The sequence below is a fragment of the Cervus canadensis genome, chromosome 24 (genome assembly GCF_019320065.1).
Source record: "Cervus canadensis isolate Bull #8, Minnesota chromosome 24, ASM1932006v1, whole genome shotgun sequence".
In the NCBI taxonomy this organism is placed as follows: domain Eukaryota; kingdom Metazoa; phylum Chordata; class Mammalia; order Artiodactyla; family Cervidae; genus Cervus; species Cervus canadensis.
In genome coordinates, this window is record NC_057409.1 from 16,730,939 (window position 1) to 16,758,213 (window position 27,275).

Below are 27,275 nucleotides of genomic sequence, written 5' to 3' on the forward strand. Positions count from 1 at the left end.
TGGTGTGAAACAACAGGAGGCTACCTTGCCAATCAGTGATGAGGGGAGAGGAGGATTAAAAAAAAAAAATTTCAATTTTAAGGCTTTTTTTGGTTTTTTATTTTTGGAAACTGACATCTATCCAAAGATAAATGACTACTCAGTTCAGCAGTAATGCCAGGAAGGTGCACTGTGGATTACCAAACTAAGTGGGTTAGTGGGTGGACACACACAGGTGTAAAGCAATGGAAGTACATCATAAACACGTACTTTGTTGTTGCTGACTGAACAAGGCTAAGTGCTACAGCATCCACGCTCCATTTACTAGGCAGCCTTTACTGTCATACAGCATGCGTGTACGTCCAAAGAAGAGGTCTTTAAGTATACGGTAACTTATTTAGCTGCTATTTCATACAATTAAGGTTTTTACATCTTAGAGAACAGAAAAAAGACCACAGAGGACTTATTTTTTTCTTGAGGTTTGAGATTTTAAGGCCCATAAGTCACTAACTTTAAAATCCCCTGGGCATCTTCAAATTCTGTTTAGCTCACAGGTTGAATTTTAAGGGGGGAAATATAATCAAGAACTACCGGAAAAGGAGTTGATGGAACTACAGAGAAAATGTTTTCCCACATTCACCATCCTGCTTTTGCCCACAATCATCTTTCCCTTTTTATTTTTCAAGTAAAAAAATATCAATTTTATTATATTATACATACCCTTTCAACAACATGAACAAAATATTCTGCTGGGTGCAGATGTATTCAACAGTAGGAGTTCTTGTACCAATTTGTCTTCTGAGAATGTTGTTGAAAATTTGAGCCACGTCTTTCTTGCCCTATTAGGGAGACAAAAATAGCAAAATGCCTGACTAAATATCCAACGGCCATCCACACTCCCAGATAAATGCAAATCAAGGTACTGACTGAACACCCAATGCCTGTCCCCACTCCCAGATAAACTTAAATCAAGCTACAGACTAAATACCCAACGCCCGTCCATGCTCCTAGATAAACTCAAGGTACTGACTAAACACCCAATGCCTGTCCACATTCCCAGATAAACTCAAATCAAGATACTGACTAAATACTCAATGCCTGTCCACGCTCCCAGATAAATTCAAATCATGGTACTGACTAAATACCCAATGCCCTCCACGCTGCCAAACAGAACTCAAATCAAGGTACTGACTAAAGACCCAATGACCGTTCACGATCCCAAATAAACTCAAATCAAGGTACTGACTAAAGACCCAGAGACCGTTCACGCTCCCAAATAAATTCAAATCAAGTTACTGACTAAATACCCAAATGCCCATCCACATTGCCAGATAAACTCAAATCAACATACTGATTAAATACCCAATGCCCATCCACCCTCCCAAATAAACTCAAATCATGGGTCTGTGTATTTATAATTAGGACTGAGTATCTGACTTTAAAACATTCATAGACACTGAATTTTATTTTTTCCTTTATATTTCCAAGTTCTAGTAGTGAAGTATTTTTGACATGAATAATGTGCTGACAAAGTGAAATCTCAACTACACATAATTTTCAGTGATTTCTAATTCTCAGAATGATGCTGACTCAGGTATGAAAAACAAAACCTTGCTATATGCTTACATTGTTCAGGGATCTGATTCCCATCCAAAGGGAGCAAGCAGCTTCAAATAGGATGCTCGTATTATAAACAATACATGCAGCTTCCTTTTAACAGTGATGGGAGGAGAAATTTTATTCTGCTATTATAATAAAAATGAAAGAATTCTGTAAGAAGTTGAGCTTTAATGGCATGTAGACATAGCCTCCTATTTTTTTTTGGGGGGGGGGGGTGCAGCACAGCTTGTGGCTTGCAGGATCTTACCTCCCTGACCAGGGATTGAACCGAGCTCTTCATAGTGAAAGTGCAGAGTCCTAACTACTGGACCACCAGGGAATTCCCCATCTCCTCCTATTAAACGAGGTCTACTTGGGAAAAATTTTATATCGATTAACAGTTAAGGTACTAAGTATCACATGACTCAATAGTTCAGAGTTCCACCACTGTACTTTGCTAAACAAAATAGGTGGTTGTTAACTTCATATAGTGAAACTGTCTTGATAAGAAAGCTGCACAAGGAAGTAACAAATGAAGAAGTGAGTTTCAGAATAGCCACTTGTTACAAGGCTGACAAGTCTGCAGGGGAGTGAGGGAAACATTAAAGCTTTCCAGCACCGAGATCACCCTGGGGTCTGTGCTAGGTTAGGGGTAGTAACGGCAATCTCGAAAACCAGTCTCAACGGCAAACATTTCTTTTAAATTTATGTCTCTAAAATCCCAAATGAATATTAAGATCAGGGTCCAGGCTGGGGAGTAGGTTGGGCAGACAAAGGAGGAGGAACTGGATGGTCCCAACGCATCCCCACCTTTGCTGTGGAAATAAAAATTGTTGCTGGAATTTGACACTCTATGAAAAATATATGAAATCAGCTATATAAATGAAAATATCATAGTTCTGTTCTTTCTTTTTGGTAAAGAGTTTTTTGATGTGGTCCATTAAAAAAACTTTGGGTTTGTTACATTATTGCTTCTGTTTTATGTTTTGGTTTTTTGGCCGCTAGGCATGTAAGAGATCTTAGCTCCCTAACCAGGGATTGAACCCACAGCCCCTGCATTGGAAGGCAAAGCCTTAACCACTGAACCACCAGGGAAGTTCTTCTGTCTGTTCTAAAAGACAGAAATAAATTTTGTTCTCTTTTAATTATCTACTGATAGTACACTCAAGTAACCTAAGAACCACACTTTCTTCAACCTTCTCCAAAACTGAATGTGGCTATATATGCATGCTAAGTCACTTCAGTCATGTCTGACTCTTTGCAACCCTATGGACTGTAGCCCACCAGGCTCCTCTGTCCTTGGGATTCTCCAGGCCAAGAATACTAGAATAGGTTGCCATGCCCTCCTCCAGGGGATCTTCTGACACAGGGATCAAACCCACTCCTCTTATGTCTCCTGCATTGGCAGACAGGTTCTTTACCATTAGTGCCACCTGGGAAGCCTGAACCTGGTTATAGATGTCTGTCATTTTCTCCCCTGGTTTTCCAAGTACCTAAACAGACAAAGGTCCATCTAGTCAAAGCTATCGTTTTTCCAGTAGTCATGTATAGATGTGAGAGTTGGACTAAAAAGAAAGCTGAGTGCTGAAGAATTGATGCTTTTGAACTGTGGTGTTGCAAAAGACTCTTGAGAGTCCCTTGAGCTTCAAAGAGATCCAACCAGTTCATCCTAAAGGAAATCAATTCTGACTATTCATTGGAAGGACTAATGCTGTAGCTGAAGCTTCAATACTTTGGCCACCTGATTTGAAGAACTGACTCATGTGAAAAGACCCCGATGCTGGGAAAGATTGAAGGCGGGAGGAGAAGGGGACAACAGAGGATGAGATGGCTGGATGGCATCACCGACTCAATGGAAGTGAGTGTGAGTAAACTCTGGGAGTTGGTGATGGACAGGGAGGCCTGGCGTCCTGCAGTCCACAGGGTCACAAAGAGTCGGACACGACTGAGCGACTGAACTGAACGGGCACAGACATCCAACCCCTCAGGATGATAAATACTGGGGTTTAAACAAAGCACACCCACAACAGAGCATCAAAGAGGGGACTGCTCATGACCATGCCAGAGCCCTTCACTATGTGCTTCTCAGACGAGTTTTCTCAAGACTGTTATCAAGGTCATTCTTCTCACTAATAAATACACTAAATATCTAGCATGGCCTGATTTGGCTGTATAGACTTGGGCAACAATATCAAGTCCTGACCAGGGATGAGCAGGAAATATAAACGAGTGCAGCGGGCCTGCAGTAGAAAAGCAAGCTGCGCCGTCTGAGGCATGCCCAAGTACGGATGCCCATGTCACAGGCTGAGGGCCATGCAGGGCTACAGGCGCCATGCTGCCAGATTTTTCAAGGGAAGCCAGAAATTCCAAATTGTGTATAAAATCTCCTGCTGTTTTAATGGTATCCTAATTTAAATATTTAAAAGCACTGCCATGCAAACAAAACATACATAATCTCTACTGTAATGAGTTTTCAGCAGGTTAAAGAAACAAATAAACAAAAAAACTAGATGTTCTCTAAGATCTTATCTGGGGATTCCTGGGTGGCGTTAGTGATGAAGAACCCACCTGCCAATGCAGGAGGTGTTTAAGAGACCCAGATTCGATCCCTGGGTAGGGAAGATCCTTGGAGGAGCAACATAGCAACCCACTCCAGTATTCTTGCCTAGACAGCCCCATGGACAGGGGAGCCTGGAGGCGCACGGTCCACAGGGTAGCCGAGTCAGACACAACTGAAGCGACTTAGCATGCACGCAAGATCTTATCTAGCTCAAAAATTCTAACATTCTATGGTCTTCTTTAGATTATTTATTGAGAGCCAAGGACCAGTGAATTATGTAAAACAGCATCCATTTAATAAATATACCTGAATGAAAGGGTGTAACAAATACCTAAGAAACTTCATATATGATGTCGTCAAAGAAGGGGGAAAGACATGGCCTAAGTCTGCAATACGCTTGAGTTCCTGACCTAGCCCCGCTAATTAGGCAGGCAGCCCGGACATGCTTACTGGTCAGTACCCCCGAGCCAAGAGCCGAACAAGAATATTCAAACATTTCAGAAGAGAGAGCATAGGAAAAGGACTATGAATGGTTAGTGTTTTTGAAAAATAAAAAAATGATTCTTACCTCAAAGTCAATGAGCTGCAAATCAGCTACCAGGGTGCTGAGGAGCCCACTGTTATACAGCTCTTGAGCGAGCTGCGCCACTGCCTCTGTCTGCGGCTCCTTCTCGTTTGTGCCATACAGAATTTCCTTCATGGCAACCAGGTTCTTGGAAACTTCTTCTGTAGCCTGATTGTGGGGGAAGAGGAGAAGAACAATTCATTTTAATAAACATAAATAACACACCTACATTTGCTCAATACCTTCTCTATGTATTACAAACCCACAGAAGGGACACAAAGGTGGGCACCCCACCCCTGCCCTCAGCAGTAAAAACTGCACATGTGTGCACACATGGGGACTGACGTGTGTGTTCAACAGGGAAGGCAGCAGCTTCACAACCTGTACACCTCAACACTGAGAACAAGGCTGTGAGAGCAGAAAGACAGCAGGGAGAATGGGCTCAGTTCTGCTCAAATGGGAGGGACACCACACGGAAGAGGCAGAGCTGACCCTGAGAACGGAAAGACACTGGCAAGCAAGAACCAGCTGGGGAGAAGCAGGCTGAGGGGAAGGCATGGCACGAGCTGGGGATGAGGGACAGGCAGAGAACAGCTGTGGAGGGAGCAACAGGAGAGGGAGTGGTAGAAGAAACGACGCCGAAAGAGGCTCTGAATGCAAAGCTAAAATGTCAGCAATATATTACAAGTCGCTAAAAAGCTTCTACTTTGGCCAAGATCAAAACAAGGGTCAGATTTACTTATCCCCATGAAAAAGATTAAAAAATGGGAGAACATCTATCACATAATTAATTTTAAACACTGAACTTCAGGCAGCACAGGAGAGCGATCCCAGAGAGAAGGGAAACAAATGAAGTGACCCTCATGACTGCCCTAGCTCACTGCTAGACCACCACACAGGGAGGACATGTGAGCAGACAGAGCTGGGAATCTGTGGAGGACAAGGAGCCTTGGTCCCTTTTGTGGGCAAAGACCAGAGAGGAGAGCTCCACTGAAGAGTGTTAGAGACCTACAAAAGGCTTGCCTGCTTCTCCAGCTGAGCACTGGTAAACACATGCATGTGAGGAAAGTACTCACGGCCAGGGAACAGTCACGGAGCTCATGCAAGGCTCCCATCAATGTGATGGAAAAACCTCATGTCGCAGGCATCAAGCAGAGCTCCCCAAGGGTTTTGTCTCTGCTGTTATAAAAAATGAGCCTGGGACTAAACTCTGCTCTCCAACAAAACTCAAAAGCCAGCCTGCAAAGAATCAAAACTGGAAAATACAACCAATAATGGGGAGAAAATCCAGTCAAGAGTAACAGCTCTGCAAAGTGACCCCGATGGTAGAAATTACACAAGGACACTAAAAGTTATTAGAACTACAGACAGTACGTTCAGGAAAAAAATGAGCATGTTAAGTAAAGATACAGAAGGCATTAAAAAAAAATACCAAAATTAAACACTTAAAAACTACAATTTCTGAAATAAAAATTACACTAGATGGGATTAATAGCAGATTAGGAAGAAATGGTTAGTAAATAGGAAGACAGAGCAATAAAAGCTATCCAAAATGAAACACAAAGAGAGGGAGGGAAAAAGCACATTAGTCAGCTATAGGATGACTGCGGGCAGTCTAATATTGGGTTGGCCAAAAGTTTGTTCAGATTTTTCTGTAAGAAGGTACAGGAACACCCAAATGAACTTTTTGGTCTACCCAATACATGTACAGCTATAGTCCCCAAAGGAGGGGGAGGGACAGACAAAACATGTGAACACACAATGGCTGAAAATTCTCCCAATTTGATGAAAACTATAATCCCATGGAGCCAAGAAGTTAAAAAAAAAAATCCTAAGCACAAGAAACAGAGAAAACAGATTGCTTAAACTCAGCGAAGAAAAAATCTTAAAAGCAACCAGAGGGGGGAAAACATTATGGACAAAGAATCAAAAACTGACAACAGATTTGACAAAAATGATGCAAGTCAAAAGACAGTTGAGGAACATCATTAAAGTTACTAAACTGTCATTGTGAAATGAGTTTTTAAGACAGAAAAGCTGACAGATTTTGTCACCAGCAGTCCTCCATTATAGGAAGTGTTGGAGATTCAAGATGAGAATCTGTATACAGAAAAGAATGAAGAGCACTGGAAATAGAGATGTGGATAAATTTAAAAGATTTTTCCATTATTAAAAAGTCTTTAAAAGATAACTTAAAAAAAATGATGCTTAAAGTATCATTTGTTTAAAGTATAAACAATTGTATTCTGGGTTTATGACATATGTAAGGGCCTCCCCTGGTGGCTCAGACAGTAAAGAATCTCCCTGCAATGCAGGAGACCCGGGTCCCATCCCTGGGTCAGGAAGTTCCCCTAAAAAGGGAATGGCTACCCACTCCAGTATTCTTGCCTGGAGAATTCCATGGACAGAGGAGTCTGGTGGGCTATAGTTCATGGGGTCACAAACAGTTGGACATGACTGAGCGGCTAACACAACAACAACGCAATTGTCTTCTGGGGTTATGATGTATATATAGAACAAGAATATGCGGTAACAATAGCTCGAAGAGGTACATGAAGCAGTACAGTATTTCTTGAAGAAAAACCACAAGTTAAAAAAGCATACACTGTAAGTCCTAAAAAAGACACCCAAAAAACACACACACAGTGAAGAAAACCAAAACAGTCATAGCTAATAAGCCAACAAAGTAGAATATTCAAATTATGTGAAAAACGTAAAGGCTATAAAAAAGCTAAATAAACAAATATTTATGACCAGAAATACACTTCAGGGAGATTACTTAGCACAGATTCAGAGGGCATCAGCACTTCATGGTACCTAAAGAATCATCTATGTCCATGGTACTCCCTTTTACAACCTTCTAATCTTCTTACCAAATGATCACATTGCTTCACCTTAAGTATTTCCAGCATCTAGAAATACAGTAATAGCAGACTTTAGAAACAGAAAGCTGTTAGAAAATTTTATAGTTGAGACAAACACTGCCTCACTATAGTGTCTGCTGGTCCTGGGTCTGCAAGGCAGATATGGCAGTACCCGAACTTTTCTTCCACATGAAAACTACTCACTGAGAACAGCTTGCCTCTCTCTCCTAAATAGAGAATCTCCAGAAAAACCTCCTCTCAACTTCTTTAACTATCCTTCCCAGAAAGGCAAGACTAATGCTCCAACTCCATCCTGATGGAATGATGGAGAAGACACCAGACCACCACTTCCCTGCAAATGTGGCAAATGTAATGTAGTTCAGGGCTCCTTTAAGGATTTTTGCAATTATTCATTCAAAGCCTGTTCTTTGAATAACACTGCAATGATAGCTTTAACTCTTCTCACTATTTAATTTAATCTCATTACCAGCCCATCAGTCAACACTGTTCCAGACTGTGAAGGACATCCAAAATGTCAGCTCTTGCTCTCATCTTTGTACCATCTGAAAATCTGATAGGTAGGCGTGCCTCCCATGGCCTTATCGTTGACCAAAATGCTGAAACGGAAGTAACCAAATGGAGACTAACAGTATACCTTTGAATTATCACGCTCCTTTCAGTAATGATCTACTAATCATCTCTGGGCATGGCTGCTCAGCCACTTAACATCTATATTTATTTCCAAATCATAGTCAAAAGGCTTTTTGTTAAATACTTTGATAAAATAAGAATACACTTTTCCTCCACATTTCCTGAATATAAGGAAATAAAGTTAATTTGTCAATATCTCTTTACTTAACTCTATGCTGATTTTTACTGACTACTATACTGCTTTATTTTCTAAATGCTGTATCTTCCTAATAATCCCATTATGAATCCTTATTCAGTATCAACATTAACTAAATCTTTACATTTTCCAGTCTGCTGTTACTACTGTATCCTGCTAATAATGTCTTAGATCTGACACCAGTTCGTCATTATCCCATATATAAATTTTAAGTAACTAGAATGTACTTTTTCTGGGCCAGGAGATAAAAATCATTTCTCAACAGTAAATGTTCTCTTATAATCTAATTATGTGTTGCCTTTTCAATTTCACTTCATTAATCTTTATTCTTAAGATGATTCTCTTTGACAGGGAATAATTTGACATTTAGTAGATTTTCTGAGTATATTATCTGCTGAATTTACTGACTGACTCTAAGGAGTAGAGCTTAGCCTTCTCTGCTTCTCTGACTAGATCAAAGTTTTGAGGTTCTTAATAACCCTTCATATGTCTCAGTTTATACTCTGCTTTGAAACCATGATATGATTTTAAATCTGAATTCAGACTGTACTCTCTGCTTTCCGATAGCAAAAATGAAGTATTCACTAAGTTGGGGGAAGGGGGAGTGAATAGTTAAAAGTATGGGGTTTCTTTTTGAGGTAATGAAATTTCTAAAATTGACTGTAGTTGTTTGTGGTTGCATATTACCTGTGAATAAGAACTACTGAACTGTATACTTTAGATGGGTGAACTGTGTGATATGCAAGTTATATCTGAACAAAGCTGTTTTTAAAAGACAGTAGAGAGAAGCAAGGAAACAGATGCTCCTATGATGAAACACCCTTGGATTCACACATAAAACCCGCTTCTTCCTTTTCAGCAGAAGACACTATCACCTAATTACAAGGGGGAGAAAAACAACATCCAATTCTCTCCTCTGCTAACCATTTATACTCATCTACCTATACTAACCTTCCTGGCTTCTGAATTCCGCTCACCTCCTCCCTTCTCAGGATCTCATCCATCCTGTCTGTTATCTTATCAGCTCATATAGTCAACTCCCCTCTCACTTGACTCTCCCAAACTCAACTTTAAATATGATCTAGATTCCCATTAACAAAATTAAAGAAGCTCTCCTTTGACCCCATAAGCCCCCGCCCCCCAGCTACTGCCCACCCATAATTAAATCTCTCAAAACGTCTCCTTGTGTCTGTTACAGTCCACATCTCTTTATCTCTTTCCTATTCGCTCTTCAGCCCAATCCCACGTGGCTTCTATAGCTAGTACTTCACAGCTTTTAGACAGCCACCAAGGACCCGCCTGCCATTAAATACAATTTTTAGTCTTCATCACATGTGAGCTCTTGGCAGCATTTGAAGCTGTTGATGACACCCTTCTTTTAAAACTGCGCCTCCCTGTGCTCTGTGACTTACCAGCGCCCTCTTTTCTTGTCTTCCTGTCTCCCGTTTGGCTCACCCTTCTTGAGTGGGTCATTTAAATACTGGGACTATCTCCAAGCAGAGTACAAGGCCCTCTTCTTCTTATTCTTCATCTCTCCGAAAGTGACCTCATCCACACCCACAACTTTAATTAACACCTAAAGGCCTCAGATTCCTATCTCTAATTTAGTTCTCTTCCTAGCCTGTTAAGCAGTTTACTCACAGTGTCTACTACTCCAAGTGTCTCTACCTGGATGTCTCCAAGTACCTCAGATCTAACACATCTAGAACAGAACTCACGGTCTTGCCCCAAAGCCTGGTGTTCTTCCCTTGTTCCCTATTTCAGGGAATGAGATACCACTAATGATGTTCTTATAACGTATGAGAAATTTAAGATTCATCCTTGACTCTTTCCTCTTCAGTGCCCTGCCTCAACATCTCATTTATCACAAAATCTCTAAAATCCATCCATTTAGACCCCACATCACCATTCAAGCTGGAGTCCCCATAACTCCTGTCTGGACTACTAAGTAGCCTACTGACTTGAATTCCCTACAGTCTGTTCTCCACATCACAACCAGAATGATCTTTTCACAATACAAAATGATGACAATTTCTGACTAGCCCTTAAAATGCTTAAATCTTTGTGTTTAAAATATTTCAATTACCTATTGCTCTTACGGTGCAGAAAATTCCCTTTGGACGTGGCCCCTAAAACCCTGTATGGTGGACGTGTGCCCTCTGCCCTGACCCTGCACTACAATCCCTCCCCACTACCCACACACCAAGGCTCTGGTCATACTGGGCCCCTTTCAGGGTCCCTGTGCACAAAGTTTCCTGAGCCCACAATGTTCTTTGCGCTCACATGGTGCCCCACCTGCTAGCCAACTCCCACTCCCCCTTCACTGCGTGGCTCTGGTCAGCTCCTCAGAGAAGTCTTTCTGAGTCAGTTCCGTTCTCCATCCTCCTGCCGCTTTTTCAGTGTCTCTCACAGATGCATGCTGGAGAAGGCAATGGCAGCCCACTCCAGTACTCTTGCCTGGAAAAGCCCATGGACAGAGGAGCCTGGTAGGCTGCAGTCCATGGGGTCTCCAAGGGTCAGACACGACTGAGCGACTTCACTTTCACTTTTCACTTTCATGCATTGGAGAAGGAAATGGCAACCCACTCCAGTGTTCTTGCCTGGAGAATCCTAGGGATGGCGGAGCCTGGTGGGCTGCCGTCTATGCGGTCGCACAGAGTCGGACACGACTGAAGTGACTTAGCAGCAGCAGCAGCAGCAGCACCGATGCATGCAACTCTGCTCTCCCCTGTGATTTCCAGTTCATGTCAGCTTCCTCCTGCCCCATCAGAAGCCCCATTCTTGCAGAGGCTCCGTACACACCTGACTAGTGTCTGAACATGACCGCACGTGATCGCTGGATATAAAATGTGGAGGGACACCGGAGGTAGGGAAATGTGCTGTCCTCACACCATAAAAATCAAGGAATTCCTCTTAAAAAGAAGCGCAGATACAGGGACCTGAAGGAAGGACACTTTGTAGCATCTCACCAAGAAAAGTGAAGGGAACCTACCCGGCAGAGACAGTGGTGAGCAAGGGACCCGGCTCCCCGTTTCCTCCAAGGCAGCAGTCTGGGAGAACACACACCAGACTGAGCACCGGCTGCCTAGGGCGAAGGGAAGAATCCTCTACTTCGCACCTGCTGTATTTCAGATATGTCTGAATGGTTTACAATTCACATTTTAATTTTTTAAAGAGCAAAATAACAAAGGAAATGGGAGAAATAGATCCGAGTATTCACTATATTTGTAACAGCTGCCTTTTCTGACTTCTGCTTCTGTTTCCCTCTTTCACTCCTCCCCACACGACACCCCTCCCTACATTTTTAAGATTTCTAACAAATAACTAAGTATATAGCTCAACATATGTAAATAGGTCTACCAATCACACCTTGAAAAACTGCCAAATAAAAAGCTGAAGACTAGAATAGGGCTTAACAGATAAAAGGTTGACTCAAACTACTCCAAAGTAGAGAATGGCACTGGGGACAAGAGACTTCCAAACCTGAGTACTTCCATGGTTAGTCACCATCCACATAGGATAATCAGCAGCATGATATAAAAGAAAAACTAAAAATCACCAACTTTTAAAGTTTTATTTTTTTGGCCTCGCTCCCAACCAGCAATCAAATCCGTGCCCTCAGCAGTGAAAGCACTGGGTCCTGACCACTGGACCACCAGGAATTCCCTAAAATTCATCAACTTTACTGTTTATTAACAGCCCTGATACATGAGAATAATCAAGTTTATATCTCAATTAATGACTTCTAATTTTATGAATATTTCAACCATTTGTGTAATTTCTGTTCCCCATTACATAGATAAATTACAAGTTGATTTTTTAAAAAAAGCTTTAAAAAGAAATAAAAATGAGCATATATTACACTAAACATGATTTCAAAAGTTTATGAAGTGTTTTATCAGAAAAGGCGATGCAGTAAGAATTTACTTAATGAAGATGCCACGTACAGAATAAATTAACTTAGCTGTTCTCATTTACATTTCATTTGGTTCCCTTCATCAGCGTTCACACTAGGGACCCTGCCCAGCGCCCGCTGTCTGGCCAGCCTGCATTCTGCCCACATGTTCTCTGCCTCTCTGACCACATCCGCCTTATCTGCCACCTCCCAGCTTGTCCCCTCACACCTACTAAGTAAGCTATTCACACTTACAGCTCCTCACAACTGTACCCTTGTCAAGCTGCTGAGATCACCATGACATTTCATCCCCTGGGCTCCTTAACGGTCATGTTATACCTGTCTTGCTAAGCCTGCAAGTTTCGGGGCTGCCCGTGCTCACAGTTCCAGTTCTCTTGCTTCCCTAAACAACGCTGGATGTTCTTTACTGAAAACTTTCTCTGCTTTAGCCGCAGGGTAGAGAAGGTGATGGAATCTGTATACACCTGGTTCACGAAAATTCATGCTGTTCAACTGCCTTCACTCAGCCAGAAACATTCCTTCAAACTGGATGGATTTCACAACTGGCCACTCCCAGCAGCAAATATTCCAAAACTGTTCCACTTTCCTCCAGAGACCTTAGCTCTCTTTCTCTGGTCCATATCTGAATAGCTAGCTTCAGTTCCCCCATACTGAGACAAGACTTGAAAACATCTTCAACTTCCTCAATCCACCCTGATATATTTCTGCCATTCTTTGTCTCAACCCTGGAGATACACAGAATCACTTGGGGGACTTTTAAACAAAGATGCTCACTTCCCTGAGACTTACTAGTAACAAAAACAGTCTTTTTACATGGAGATACCCTTTAACCATGTGATCACCTGTGAACAGCACTGAGGCTATTGACCTCATGTGCCTCCTGAAAGGGCACACTGCAAAGGGCACAGCATCACTTTTGTTTTTTTCTTGCCAAAAAAGGCATCACCTACATTGACTCATGAGGAATATCAGCCAAACCCAAATTAAGGGACAGTCTACAATATAATGTTAACATTTGGGGATGGGTACTCTTTTGCAGTACTCATTTTGTCAGTTTTAAAATTTAAACAACCTGGTTATTTTGCTTTTACTTCACAGGTTAGAGGCAGCCCTCCTACTTAGTTCTTAGTATGGGTGCCAGAGAAAAGGCCCCTACACAAACAAGGCTGGCCTTGCCTCAAGGCCCCCCCGCCCTTGCAACTCTGTCAGTTGTGTGGCCTCATGCAAGGCTCCAGGGCCCGATGCCTGCTGGGAACCATTCCCTTTCTTAAGATGTCAAATCCCAAATAAAGGTGCTCCCAGTTCTACTCTCGCCCTCTTGTCCTGGAGGCTTTGTCTCTGCTCAAGTGGCCTGGATGCCCGCACTACTCCTCTGCCCTCCAGAGCCTGTCCTGGCTCCCGCCGTTCTCCTCCTGCTGCAGCAGTTGCCACCTTGTCTCCCCACCGCCTTGTACTGCTCTACCCTCCTCCGCACCTCTCATTTCCCTAACACTCAAGGGCTTCAGAAAGGGCATGCTTACTCCCTCCCTCCAACGTGAACGAGACAGTGACTGACACACAGTCTGACTTCCATGATTTTGTTGACACTGAACTAACAGTCTGGGACATTTTGTCAGTAAAATGTGGTGTTCTGAGACACAGATGCTACACTTATGTGGCCAGTGAGCCTCAGAGTATTAGTATGCTTCATGGGTATAGACTACTAACAGTGGCCAACTGCTTTATAAATACCTGGTCATGAAGAAAAACATGTGAGAGAACTGCCCTCCCCCCTACTCCCATGATAAGCCCACTCACTTGACTGGAAAATGTGGATCGTGCCTCACTCACTCGCAGCTGACTTGTCTAGGTGAGAAGTTCCTGGTTGTTTTCTTGCAGCTTCAGAGAAGTGGTTTACCCTGTGTGATTCTACTAGGCGGCCATATAGTGGGAGTTCGGGGACACCTCTGTTGAGCAGAGTCACAGAGGAAAAGGTCTAAGCCTTGGCAGAGCTTCTCAGAGGCAAGGCCTGGGTAGGGTGGGTTGGGGGCAGGCATATTAATCCCATGCCATAAAGCCTCATTGACTTCCACAAATAATCAGTTGGAGACTTTATTTCTAATCAGTATCTCAAAAAATATTTTTACATCAAACAATGTAAGGTACAGGATCTACTTAAGTAGCAACCAATACTCTAAAGTTCATACCAACTATTCACCTCACTAGTAACAGTATCGGGACCATACTTCTTTACATACCAGGGTGAGGAGACAAGTAAATACTTCAAAGTTTCAAGAGCTGTGCCCATAATAACCTCCCCAGTTAGAAGTAAGGCTGTGAGACTTCCCTGCTGCCTGCTTTCTCATTAAAAAATACAAAGAGGTAGAAAAAAAGCAACTAGCAAGCCTAACATTGGTGGCCTATTTCAAGACTTCCAAAACTTCAGCGGTCATATTAAATCTCTTTCGCTGAACCCCATGTCCCACAGTACCCATCCCTGTACCATTTTATCATCATCAGTGGCAATCACTCAGATACAAAGCTGTGATGCAAGAGACATTTTCACATCAGAGGCATTCCTCACTCTCCCACTAGTGCTTGCAGACCACGTCCCTGCAGTACTCACAGTCCTTATCAGTCACACCTCTTCTGGTCCCAACAAAGCCCAACTACTCAGAAGACTCCAAAGTGGCCTCATGGTAGGAGGTGAAAGGTGACAAGGTGTCTACTCACAGATGGAGGTACAGGGTTTATCTGGTGGGGTATGAGACTGGGTATGCTCTCCTCTTTGCCCCAAGTTTTAACAGATAAAAGTTACTTGTTAAGCCTGACTTACGAATTCATAGCACACTTAAGCACAGCAAGAGTAAAATGCTGAAGTACAGACATGGCTAATTCAGAAATTAAAAGATAAGAAGATATTCTTGACAAATAGATATCTTAAAGAAGATATACTACTTTATAATGTAAGCTAACATAATAATAGTAGCTTAAAATGATAAACTGCAAAGAACTGACTTATTTGAAAAGACCGTGATGCTGGGAAAGGTTGAGGGCAGGAGGAGAAGGGGATAACAGAGGACGAGATGGTTGGATGGCATCACTGACTCAATGGACATGAGTCTGAGTAAACTCCGGGAGCTGGTGATGGATAGGGCCTGGAGTGCTGCAGTCCATGGGGTCTAAAGAGTCAGATATGACTGAGTGACTGGACTGAATTGAAAATGATAAAATATTTTCCCTCACTTAGCAGAAACAAAGACTTCTGGAAGATATATTGGTTGAGGAAAAATAAATTGGTACAACTTTATTGGAGGGCAATTTAGTAAAATATAACAAAAAACCAAAAAGCTTTAAAAGGTGCAATTCCTCTGAGTCACCCATTATACATCTAAGGAATTTACCCTGGGGAAACAGATAATTACACAGAAATTTAAGTACAAGCAGGGTCATTTACTACAGTGAAAGATCAGAAGTAAAAGTTATCTCTGGGAATTCCCTGGTGGCCCAGGGGTTAGGATTCTGTACTTCCCTATCGGGGAACTTAGATCCCACATGTGCTGCAAGAGGCAGCAAAAAAACAACAACAACAAAAAAACCCAAAACCCTGAACTAGTTATATAATGATGTACCCATAAAATGGAAGATTATGGCAAGCTTTGAAAACAATTAAGTAGATATATACTGACATGCAAAGATTTAAAATTAACAAACAAACCAGGACCTAAAATAACATGACCTCGGTCTGAGTAACTGACCTGCCCCAGAAAGAGAGAGAGACTGAGAATGTGAATAAGAATCTGAGAGGCTGTCCCACTACATTAATAGTACCTCACTGCATGCAGGAGTGGACTGAGGATGAGCTTTAGTTTTCCTTTTATGCTCTGCTGAACTTCCTTAATTTTTGGAATGAACACATACTAGAATATAGTATTTCATATAGATATAGAAATCAATTAATAAAACTATTAGGCTTAATGAAGGAAGCACAGATCTCTTGCACACACACAGGTACCCAAACACCCACACTCCCACATTACCTACAGAGTGCTTACAAAAAGGCAAAGAGTGAGAGGTTGCAAATTTCAGCCTCTTCTCTCCTCACCAAATGACTTCAAATGAACAGAACTTTGGCAGATACTGAAGTAAAGACAAAGAATCTGATGCTCTAAGGTTTTGAGCCAGAAAGACATTTCTTAAGCTAGGCAGTCAGGAAGAGAGACCAATTCTGGAACAGAGAAGATGAATTCTGAATTGAATATGTTAAACTTGCAGGGATAGCTCAGTATGGAATCACAATATCTTAAATGTTGAAAGAGATGTCAGAGGTCATCAAACCCGTGGTTTTTAAATGTTTTTTGGGGCACTGATAACATACTTCCTAATCCTGCTGCCATCATTTCTCAAAATAAAGATCTTGTATAGAGACCCAATAGATAAATAAGGATAGGGTGAAACTGAAAAAGTGGATTAAGGTAGAAATAGCACCGGAAAACATGGCCAACTTGCTTCTTCAGAGTACCCTTTGCATATCTGTGGAACATTTAAGTTTACAAGCAAAACAAAAATATTAATATTACTCAGCCATAAAAAAAAGAATGAAATGATGCCATCTGCAGCAACATGGATAGGCCTACAGATGATCATCTTAAGTAAAATAAGTCAGACAAAGAAAGACAAATACATGACATCACTTCAATGGGGAATAGGAAAAAATAATATAAATGAACTTATTTACAAAACAGAAATAGACTTACAAACACAGAACACAAACTTATGGTTACCAAATGGGAAAGGAGCGGGGAGGGATAAATTAGTAGGAGTTGGGAAGAACATATATACACCGCTATATATAATATGAACAACAAGGATCTACTGTATACCACAGATAACTATATTCAAAATCTTGTAATAACCTATAAAGGAAAAGAATCTGAAAAAATATATATGAATATATGTACACACACACACATATGTATATGTAACTGAATCACTTTGTATACACCTGAAATAACCATTGTAAATTAACTATACTTCAATTTTTTAATGGTTAAATAAAAACCTTTAAAAAAAAAAAAAAGCAAAACAAACACACTTTTCCTGCACCTCACTCCTACCTCCAATTTCTAATTAAAATAAGCACCTTGTTGTAATCTACCTCATCAAAAGTATCTTATCAAGTTTCTTTCGATAAGGATGTCGCTGTCTTTCTGTGGGTCACATGGTCTCTGTCACAATTGTTCAACTCTGCCATTGCACCAGGAATGCAGCCATAGACCATGTGTCAACGAATGGGTATGGCTGAGTTTCAATAAAACTTTACAAAACCAGGACTGGGCTAACCTGGGACATGGTTTAATGACTCACGCTCTGAAAAACACCTGGTTTGTAGAAGGACAGCCCAAAGGTTATGTGAATCTATAGTTAATTACATTGTTGTTGTCGTTCAGTTGCTCAGTTGTGTTCAATTCTTTGCAACTCCATGGAACTCAGCACACCAGGCTTCCCTGTCCTTCACTATCTCCCCAACTTTGCTCAGACTCATGTCCATTGAGTTGGTGATGCCATCCAACCATCTCATCCTCTGTATCCCCTTCTGGATACCCATCAAATCCTTTCAATTCTCCCTCAGAAATTTAGTCTCACATCTTACCTCTCCTCTTTAATCTTAAGACTTCCTTGTCATCCGAGTCCTCTTACCAAGTTTAATATTCTGCCATTAAGTCCAGCAGTCCAACACTTCCCATCTCATCCCATCTATAACCGTGAAACACTACTAGTGGAATGTAGTGGGAAAGAGGCTGGTGGTTTCTTCTAAAATTAAACCTGCTCTTACTGCATGAGCCAGGAGCTGTACTCCTGGACATCTATTCTAGAGGGGAGAAAAGTTATGTTCACACAAAATCCGTTTATGAAAATATTCACAGTAGCTTTATTTGTAATAGCCCCAGCTGGAAACATTCCACTTAAACATTCACTCTATGTACACAGTATGGTGTATTCACGGAACAAAATACCACTCAGCAATCAAAACGAATTAGTGATACTAATAACCACTTGCATAGATCTCATGGGAAATTAAGCTGGGTGAGGAGAAAAAAGCCAGTCTCAAAAAGTTACATACTATATGAGTCTATCTGTAAGGCATTCTTGAAATAACAAAATTATAGGTTGCAAGAACAGATCAGTGATTGCCAGCAAGGGTTATGGATAGGGGAGAGGAGATGGCTATAAAGGAATGGCAAGAGGGAGCTTGTGGTGATGGAGAAGTTCTGTATCTTGGTTGTGGTAGTGGTTACACATGTGATGAAACTGCAGAGACACATACACTCACAAAATTGTAAAACTGGGAAAAGGTGAATGAGGCCTGTGGACTGTACCGATGTCAATTTCCTTGTCTTGATTTTGTATATAGTTAAGTAAAATGGTACCACTGGGGGAAACTGAGTATAAGGTACATGGGATCTTCCTGTATACTTTTTTGCAACTTTCTGTGAATTAAAAATTATTTAAAGATTTAAAACAAAGCAGAAAAACAATAGATTTCTTTAGCTCCCTCAGTCTATCTTTAGGTTGTACATAAGGCCCTTTTCAATCTACCACATTCTCCTCTAACCACTCCTACAAAATCACCCTAAACTTGTCGACTGTTTTCTGGACATGCCATACTTTAAGGTGTTTCACATTTCATTCCCTTTCACTCTCAACTTGCCAAACACCTTTAAACCAGTTCACATGTCACTGCTCGCTACCTCCATACCTATCTCTGACAGAGGTAGTAACTGCTTTCTTCTCTGGGTTCCCACAGAATTTCACTCATACCCCCAAGTATCTCTCTGCTGTATTATATTATTTGACATGTCTATCTCCTCTGTGTGTGTGTTAGTCACTCAGTTGTGTCTGACTCTTTGTGACCCTGTGGACTGTAGCCCACCAGGCTCCTCTGTCCATGGAATTCTCCAGGCAAGAATACTACAGTGGGTGCCATTCCCTCCTCCAGGGGATCTTCCTGACCCAGGGATCGAACTCAGGTCTCCTGCATTGCAGATAGACTCTTTACCATCTGGGCTACCAGGGAAGTCCTTCTACTAGATTATAAATTCCTTAAGAACAAAGACAAAATTTGATCCATGTGCCCATCTGTCTGCCCTATATGGAAGGGCACTAAAATGTCTATGGATTCAATCAAGTTGGGGATCTTTTGCAAAAGGTGACAATGGAAGCGATGACAGTAATTACTTCTATTGCCATCTTTTGAAAGCAAACAACAAAAAAAACCCCTGTCCTGACAATTACTGTGAGTATGGAACTCCACAGAAGGTAACATAATCAGATGGGAATCATTATTTATAAAGTCACCTTTTTAGAAAAAATTTTGAAGTGATCTATTAAGTAGAATTTTCCATTCTTCTGTTCACTACTGGTTTATACAATCAAGCTTATTCTAATTTACATGCAACCTAATTGTTATTATTGAGAAATTCCTCAAAAAACCCAGATTTTTTTTGAGGAGGAGGGGGCTCATATCATTTATTATTTTGTATTATACATTTTTTTGAGTTTCTTTATACCCACTCTTATGCAAAAGAATAATTTTAAACAAGAGTCCTCTAAATATTTACAGCCTATATTTATTGCCTCAAATATCAATTCATTCTCAAAAAGCGATTTATTAGATGACCTCATTTAAAAAAGGAAGTTCTTAAAGTAAATTAAGATAAACAATGTGAGATGGAATCTAAAAGTAAACTGAGGAACATTGCTGGCACTAAATACTCAAAAATAAGACCAATTTTATTACCATATTAATTTCTAAATTAAAAAAAAATCCTTATTCATATATGTGCCTCTCTACTAAAGAAAATGCCTGAGTATACTAAACTGAAAGATCATGGGCTAAGAAAAGCCTATTAATAACCTTCTGGTGTCAAAGATTACTCTGAACAAGTTTAGTAACCATGAGTCACTGTTAAATGGCTATGCTATGAAAAGACTACTCCCTTCCCCCCTCTTAAATATGCCAGCAAACTTAGTCCTCTCATGAAATGAGTGAATATAGCTATTCAATCCCATGAACACATGCATTCACAGTGATGAAGAGCACCAAGTGTAAGCTGAGCAAGGCAGCTATACCTTCTTTATATAGCATGCAGTGGCAGAGTGTGTAAACAGTCATTATGTATACCAGATCTATGTGGCTGTGAGCAATGAGAGAACGAATTCCATTCCATCTGACTCCCATGCTCCAGCTACCTAAAAATAAAGATGGTAAGATAAACCACTTTTTTCTAAAGGTATAAGGAAAGTAGTTTTCAAATTCTCTTTAAAGGTATGACCCAGTTCCTAAGGGACTAATCTATTTCTATTACAGACAATTCTTAATATGGCAACTGTGTACCATACAGAATAAGGAAAAATATCAACATACTATAAAGAAAGAAACACTCAAATGTTATATTTATCATTTTGTTTATAAGATCACAAGAAATGAATGAGAAAATGCCCATGGATATCAAGAACAAAGGAGATAAAGACAAAATTTTACCACAGGTTTAGCAGTTAGGAGTGAATACCACCTCTGATTCTACTATAATCAATGTCCCTGGAAACAAGCTTTCTTCACGTGGATCATGAGAATAGTAACTATTGTACCTCGAAGTAAGATGGAGGATATCATTTTACCTCAAAATAAGATGGAGGGCTATTTTCTACAAAGGCACCTTGCAAAGTAACGGTATTGTATCAATGTAAGGATGTGTCAATCATACAATTCTAATTCCTTCTACAATACCTAAGTGATCACTGAACCCACAACAACACAAACCCTGAGACAGGAAACTTGCTCTCTCCCGTGGAAGCTAACTTCCACTTATTTTCCCAAATATCAAGATGAAACTGGACTCCCTGTTTTATGTCCACTCACAAGTCTTAAGTCTATCTTCTGTCAGTCTGGAAGCTCCTCTAACATAAAATGATCCCCTAAAAACATTTTACTAAGAGCACTAGGACTCAAGTTTGATTCTCTCTCTACATCTCCAGTTCCTTCAACTGTTTCTCATGGCAGGACTCTGAATTTCAGTGCTAACCTGGTCACTCCCCTCTCAACACTCGAGCTTCTCCACAAACTCAGTATGGACTTGTCTACACAGAGCAGAAGATGGTCACTCTGAGGCTGCTGTTTCTCTACTATTGCAACCTAGGCTTTCAATAGTCTCTCTGGATGCTTTATTATATGGTCTATCCGTTCTTAGGGTAAACATCTATGGTTCTAAGTCACCTATACCTCAGCTGCTACATGGAGAGTCCTTTTCCCTGTCAACTGTAATTGAGTTACAGTTAACATACAACAAAACACACATATTTAAAGTGTACAAGCTGATAACTCTGGACTTAGGTACACACCTCTAAGACAAGCGAACATATCCATGACTACCATGATCCTGCTATAATCCCCCTCATTCCACCAACCCTACTCTAACCCGCCCACCACTCATCTCACCTTCTGTCACTGTGGCTATTCACAGTTCTGTAATATAAACAAAATCATACATTATGTATTCTTTATAGCCTGGCTTCCTTCACTCAACACATTATTTTGAGATTCATTCATGCTGCTATAAACAGCAAGAGTTTGTTCCTTTTTATTGCTGACTAGTATTCCATTCTATGGATGTGTCACAACTGGTTTATTCACACACCTGGGCTACTTCCTGTTTTGGACTCTTCCAAATAAAGTTGCTATGAACATTTATGTATAAGTCTTTGTATGGACATATGTTTCTCGCTCTCTTGGGTAAATACGTGGGAGTGAAATGGCTAGATGTAAGTTCAGCTTTTCCAGAAACCGACAAACTGTTATCCAAAGTAGCTATATTATCTTACATTCCTACCAGCAGTTTTAATGTCTCGCCATAACCATTAACATTTGATATAGCTAGTATTTTCAATACCTGCCATTGTGATAGGTGTGTAGTGGTTATTTCATCATAGCTTTACTTTGCAATTTCCTATGATGAACATCTTTGCAAGTGTTTATCTGAAATCTGTATATCATCTTTGGTGAAGTGTATACGGAATTCATTTTTTTTTTATTGCTTTCTTATAAAGTTTTGAGAGTTCTTTAAGTATTCTTGATGCAATCTTCCATCAAATGTATGCTTTGCAAAGATTTTCTCAGTCTGTGGTTTGTCTTTTCATTCTTTTAACAGTGTCTATAGAAGACTTGAAGATTCCGGTGCTGATGAATTCCAAGTTATTATTTTTTCCTTTTATACAGTATGCTTCTGGTATCACATCTGAGAATTCTTTGCCTATCCCAAGGTTATGAAGATGTTTCTCCTGTTTCCCAGGTGCTTTAAAATTTTAGGTTTTACATTCAGTTGTGTGATCTGTTTTGAATTAACTTTTGTATATGACATGAGGCATGGGTCCAACATATTTTTTGCACATGTGGCTATCAGGTTGTTCCAGCACCAATTATTAAAACTACTATCCTTGCTCCACTGAACTGCATTTTTATCTTTGGCAAAAAATTTCCACACCACGTGTAGGTTTTATTTCTGGATTCTCTATTCTGTCCCACTGATCTACTGGTGTGCCTCACAGACTTCTTTTATCAATCACTGAGACTGGAGTATCAAAATCTCCAATTTTAATTGTGGATTTAATTGTTTCACCTCATAGTTTGATCAGTTTTTGCTTTGTTTTAAAGCTGTTACTAGCTGCATAAACATTTTAGGTTGTAATGTCCCCTGGATTAACTGACCCCTATTTTATCATGAAATAACTATCCCTGATACTATTCTTTTCTCTGAAATCTATTTTTTCTGATATTAATAACGCTATCTCAGCTTTCTTTTGACAAGTGTTAACCTGGTATATCTTTCTCCATCCTTTTACTTGTCTTCAAAGTGCATTTCTCGTAGGCACAGACACTTAGGACTTTTCCTCTTTTTAACCATTTTTAAAAACTGAGGTATAGGTAATTTACAATGGTATGCTAGTTTCAGGCGTACAGCAAAGTGATTATAATCATATATGTGACATTCTTTTTCAGATTCTTTTCCACCTTAGGTTATTATAAGATACTGAACACAGTTTCCTGTGCTGCACAGCACTCTTTGCTATTTATCTGTTTTATATATAGTGATGTGTATGCTAATCCCAAACTCCCAATTTATCCCTGCTATACTCTCTGGAGACCACAAGTTTGTTTTCTACATCTGTAAGTCTATCCCTATTTTGTAAATAAGTTCATTTATATCATTTTTTAAAAACTCCACATAGAAGTGATGTCATATGGTATTTGTCTTTCTCTTTCTGACATACTTCCCTTAATATGATAATCTCTAAATTTATCCAGTTAGGACCTTCATATCCAACCTGACAAGCACTGCCTTTTAACTGGAGTATTCAGACATTTATATTAAATGTGATTATTGATAACAGTACATTTGAGTCTAGTATCTTGCTATTTGTTTTCCATTTGTTCTACCCATTCTCTCCTCTTTTTCTGCCTTCTTTTGGTTTAATCAAATACTTTTAGTGATTATATTTTATTTTCTCCTTTGGTATCCCATCTGCTTTTTCAGACCCTGATACAGAGTGATACTTGTATATTTGCTGCACTTTATCAGTTACAATCATATCCTTCCTCCTGCCCACCTTCTCCCAGCTAATTAACCCTTCTTTGGTGCCTGATTTAGTCACCTACAGAGTTTTCTATCCTTCTCCAATTTCTGTCATTCATAAGCTCTGTTAATTAAGCCCTTCCTCAGTGATAATAAAGCTTATCAAAAGTTTAGAGTTGGGGACAGTATCCTGCAACAGGTCACCAAAACCCTGCCTAGGTGCTTGGTTATCCATTAATTAGATCCACTGGGTATAATTATTCATCCAATCATGAAAAGTGTCCATTGAGCCTCTTGAACTACACAGGAAGATAATTAATAAACACAAAACAATATGGAAGATACTAGGACTAACAGGGTAGACCTCTTGAGAAGGGTCATTTATCTCACTATTTGTGTGGGTGGTAGTACTGTAAGGAATGTGATACTTGGCCACCATCATAAAATTCAGAAGATACCTGGTTGGGATACTCTCTTATTGGTCATAAACTCAACATACAAATTATTACAACATCCTCAGTAATACATGTTTTATCCTATTCAGTAGACACTAAGAGTTTAGAAGAGATACAAGCTGACAGTGCTTCATGTTGACTCTGAATTTCATTTTCAATAAATGAAAAATAATTATGGAGCTGTCTTTGGAAAGTTTATGTTCTAGGAGAGGGAAGAACTAATTTTAAAAAAATCATTAAGTATATTAAAGATGTTAAGTGATATACAGAAAACAGCAAGATCGGGTAAACAGGAATGCCGGGGACTAGGCTGCACTTTAAATAGGGGGTTAGGTGAAAGCAATATTTGAGCAAAGGCTTGAAGGCAACAAGGGGGCAAACCAAGCAGAGTTGGGGGAAGAACATTCCAGGCAAAGGGAACAGCCCAATGCACAAGCCTCGAGGCAGGGGTGGACTGGAATGCATGAGGAAAAGCAAGCCAACTTTGGGGGGAGTACTAGGAGAAGGGATGGGCCTGACTGACCAGGGCAAGGATGGGCATTTATTTTTAGGTAAAAACACCAAACAGGAAATATTTTAAGCTTTACAAGCCACATAAAGTCTCTGTTGCATATTCTTCTTTGCTTTTAAAACCAATCCTTTAGAAATATAAAAACCATTCTTACCTCATGAGCCTTACAAACAGGCCTAGGCAGGAGCTGACCTGTAGAACTTGGTTCTGCTAGTGTAAGGATTCTGACTTTTACTCTAAGGGAAACACTATTTGATGCACGTTTTGAAAGAATCATTATGGTTGTGGGGGATCAGTTAGAAGAACACTGCAGCAATGCAGAGCAAAGATAACAATAGCTTAGACAGGAGTGGGAACCAGAAAAATGGGGTGTAGAGATCATTAGATTCTGGCTTTTTAACACTCCCTGCCGCAATAAAGTGGATGAATTTGCTCATGAATTGGATTTGGGAAGTATGAAAGGAGTCATGGATGACGCAAGTCTTTTGGCCTGAACAACTAGAAGAATGGTGTCTCATTAACCATGATGGGGAAGACTGAGAGTGGATGTATGAAATGTGTGCTTTGCTTCAAAACAAAGTAGAATTCATATTCCTTAAATTCCAGCACAACTTTACAGCTATTTATTCTTCCAGAACTTCATAATCATTTTTTGTCAAGGTACAAAAAGATCCTGCTGTGATCTGAATGGAACTGCTTTAAGCTTAAAAATCGATTTGATAAGATATCTTAATTATATTCTGCCCAATGACATGGACAGGTTCTGCACACCTCTTGATAAAAGTATTCCCAGATCCCCTATTTATTTGTTGTTACTACAAATAAAATACTTTTTAAAAAATTATAATTTCTAGATCATTTTGACTAATATTTAGGGAAGCTCTGAATTTTGCATTTAGGTGCCCTAGTGAACTCTCATTTTCACACTGATTCCCCTGTGTTTTGTAAAGATATACAAATACACTGTAATTTCCCTTCTTTATTTGAAATAAATGTATTTTTAATTTCTAAGCCATTTCTTTATGCATTGCCTAGAATTTTCAGTACAATGCTAGATAACAAATCATACAAAGCATCCTAACCTTCAAGTTTTCAGTTTTAAGTACGAAAAACGTTTCAGGGTGTTTAATTTAGTGGTAATATTTTATCTTTCCATTGTTTTCAGGTCTCAGTTCCCTTTCTTGTCAAGATTCAGGAGACAGCACTTGTATTAGCATTGTCTCTTGAATCTTGACAAGAAAGTGAAATCACAAAGTTCAGGGTCTTCCTCTCTATTCCTAATCTATTCCAGAATAAGTAATTTGTATCAACTGGTCTTCAGAGTTGTCCCCTTTCTTGGAAACAAAACTTATTTTTCAAAAGTTCAACTAATTCTCTTCGCTTTGTTTATCCTAATAGCAAGAGGTCTATTCTTGCTTAGGTTTAGAGCAGGAATTCTCAACCTCTGTGTTATTGAAAAAGGTTCCCTGAGACCCTTCCAAGGGGTCAATGAGGTCAAAACTGTCTTCATATCAGTATAATACATAATTTGCCTTTTTCCACTGCTGCCATTTGCATTGATGGTGCTGACCTGCCCGAGTTATGACAGCTATCATTGTAGTTTTTTCATCCTCACACACTCAGTTTAAAAAACTGTTTCACTTAGGAGTAGCATGAGGAAGCAGAAAAATAATTCATTAAATCTTGACCTCTGAGTATGCGCAAGTGGGAACATTTGATGTAATTGGCTTAAAGCTCAACATTCAGAAAACTAAGATCATGGCATCCAGTTCCATCACTTCACGGCAAATAGATGGGGAAACAGTGGAAAGAGTGGCTGACTTTGGGCTCCAAAGTCACTGCAGATGGTGACTGCAGCCATGAAATTAAAAGACACTTACTCCTTGGAAGGAAAGTTATGACCAACCTAGATAGCATATTAAAACACCAAGACATTACTTTGCCAACAAAGGTCCATCTAGTCAAAGCTGTGGTTTTTCCAGTAGTCATGTATGGATGTGAGAGTTGGACTATAAAGAAAGCTGAGCGCCAAAGAATTAACGCTTCTGAACTCTGGTATTGGAGAAGACTCTTGAGAGTCCCTTGGACTACAAGGAGATCCAACCAGTCCATCCTAAAGGAGATCAGTCCTGGGTGTTCATCTGAAGGACTGATGTTGAAGCCGAAACTCCAATACTTGGCCACCTGATGTGAAGAGATGACTCATCTGAAAAGACCCTGATGCTGGGAGGGATTGAGGGCAGGAGGAGAAGGGGATGACAGAGGATGAGATGGTTGGATGGCATCACCGACTCAATGGACATGAGTTTGGGTAGGCTCCAGGAGTTGGTGAGGGACAGGGAAGCCTGGCATGCTGCAGTTCATGGGGTC

At 40.2% G+C, this 27,275-nt stretch overlaps 1 protein-coding gene across 2 annotated transcripts in view; it reads right to left on the minus strand.

The window, feature by feature from the left end:
- Window positions 1-27,275, minus strand: part of CAB39 (calcium binding protein 39) — a 92,279-nt gene that overhangs the window by 24,041 nt on the left and 40,963 nt on the right. For both annotated transcript variants that reach the window (XM_043444745.1, XM_043444746.1), the window contains exons 3-4: window positions 4,707-4,871; window positions 700-818 (exon numbers count right to left, since the gene is read on the minus strand). In XM_043444745.1, the coding sequence (XP_043300680.1) occupies window positions 700-818; window positions 4,707-4,871 (284 nt within the window). The remainder of the gene's footprint in view (window positions 1-699; window positions 819-4,706; window positions 4,872-27,275) is intronic.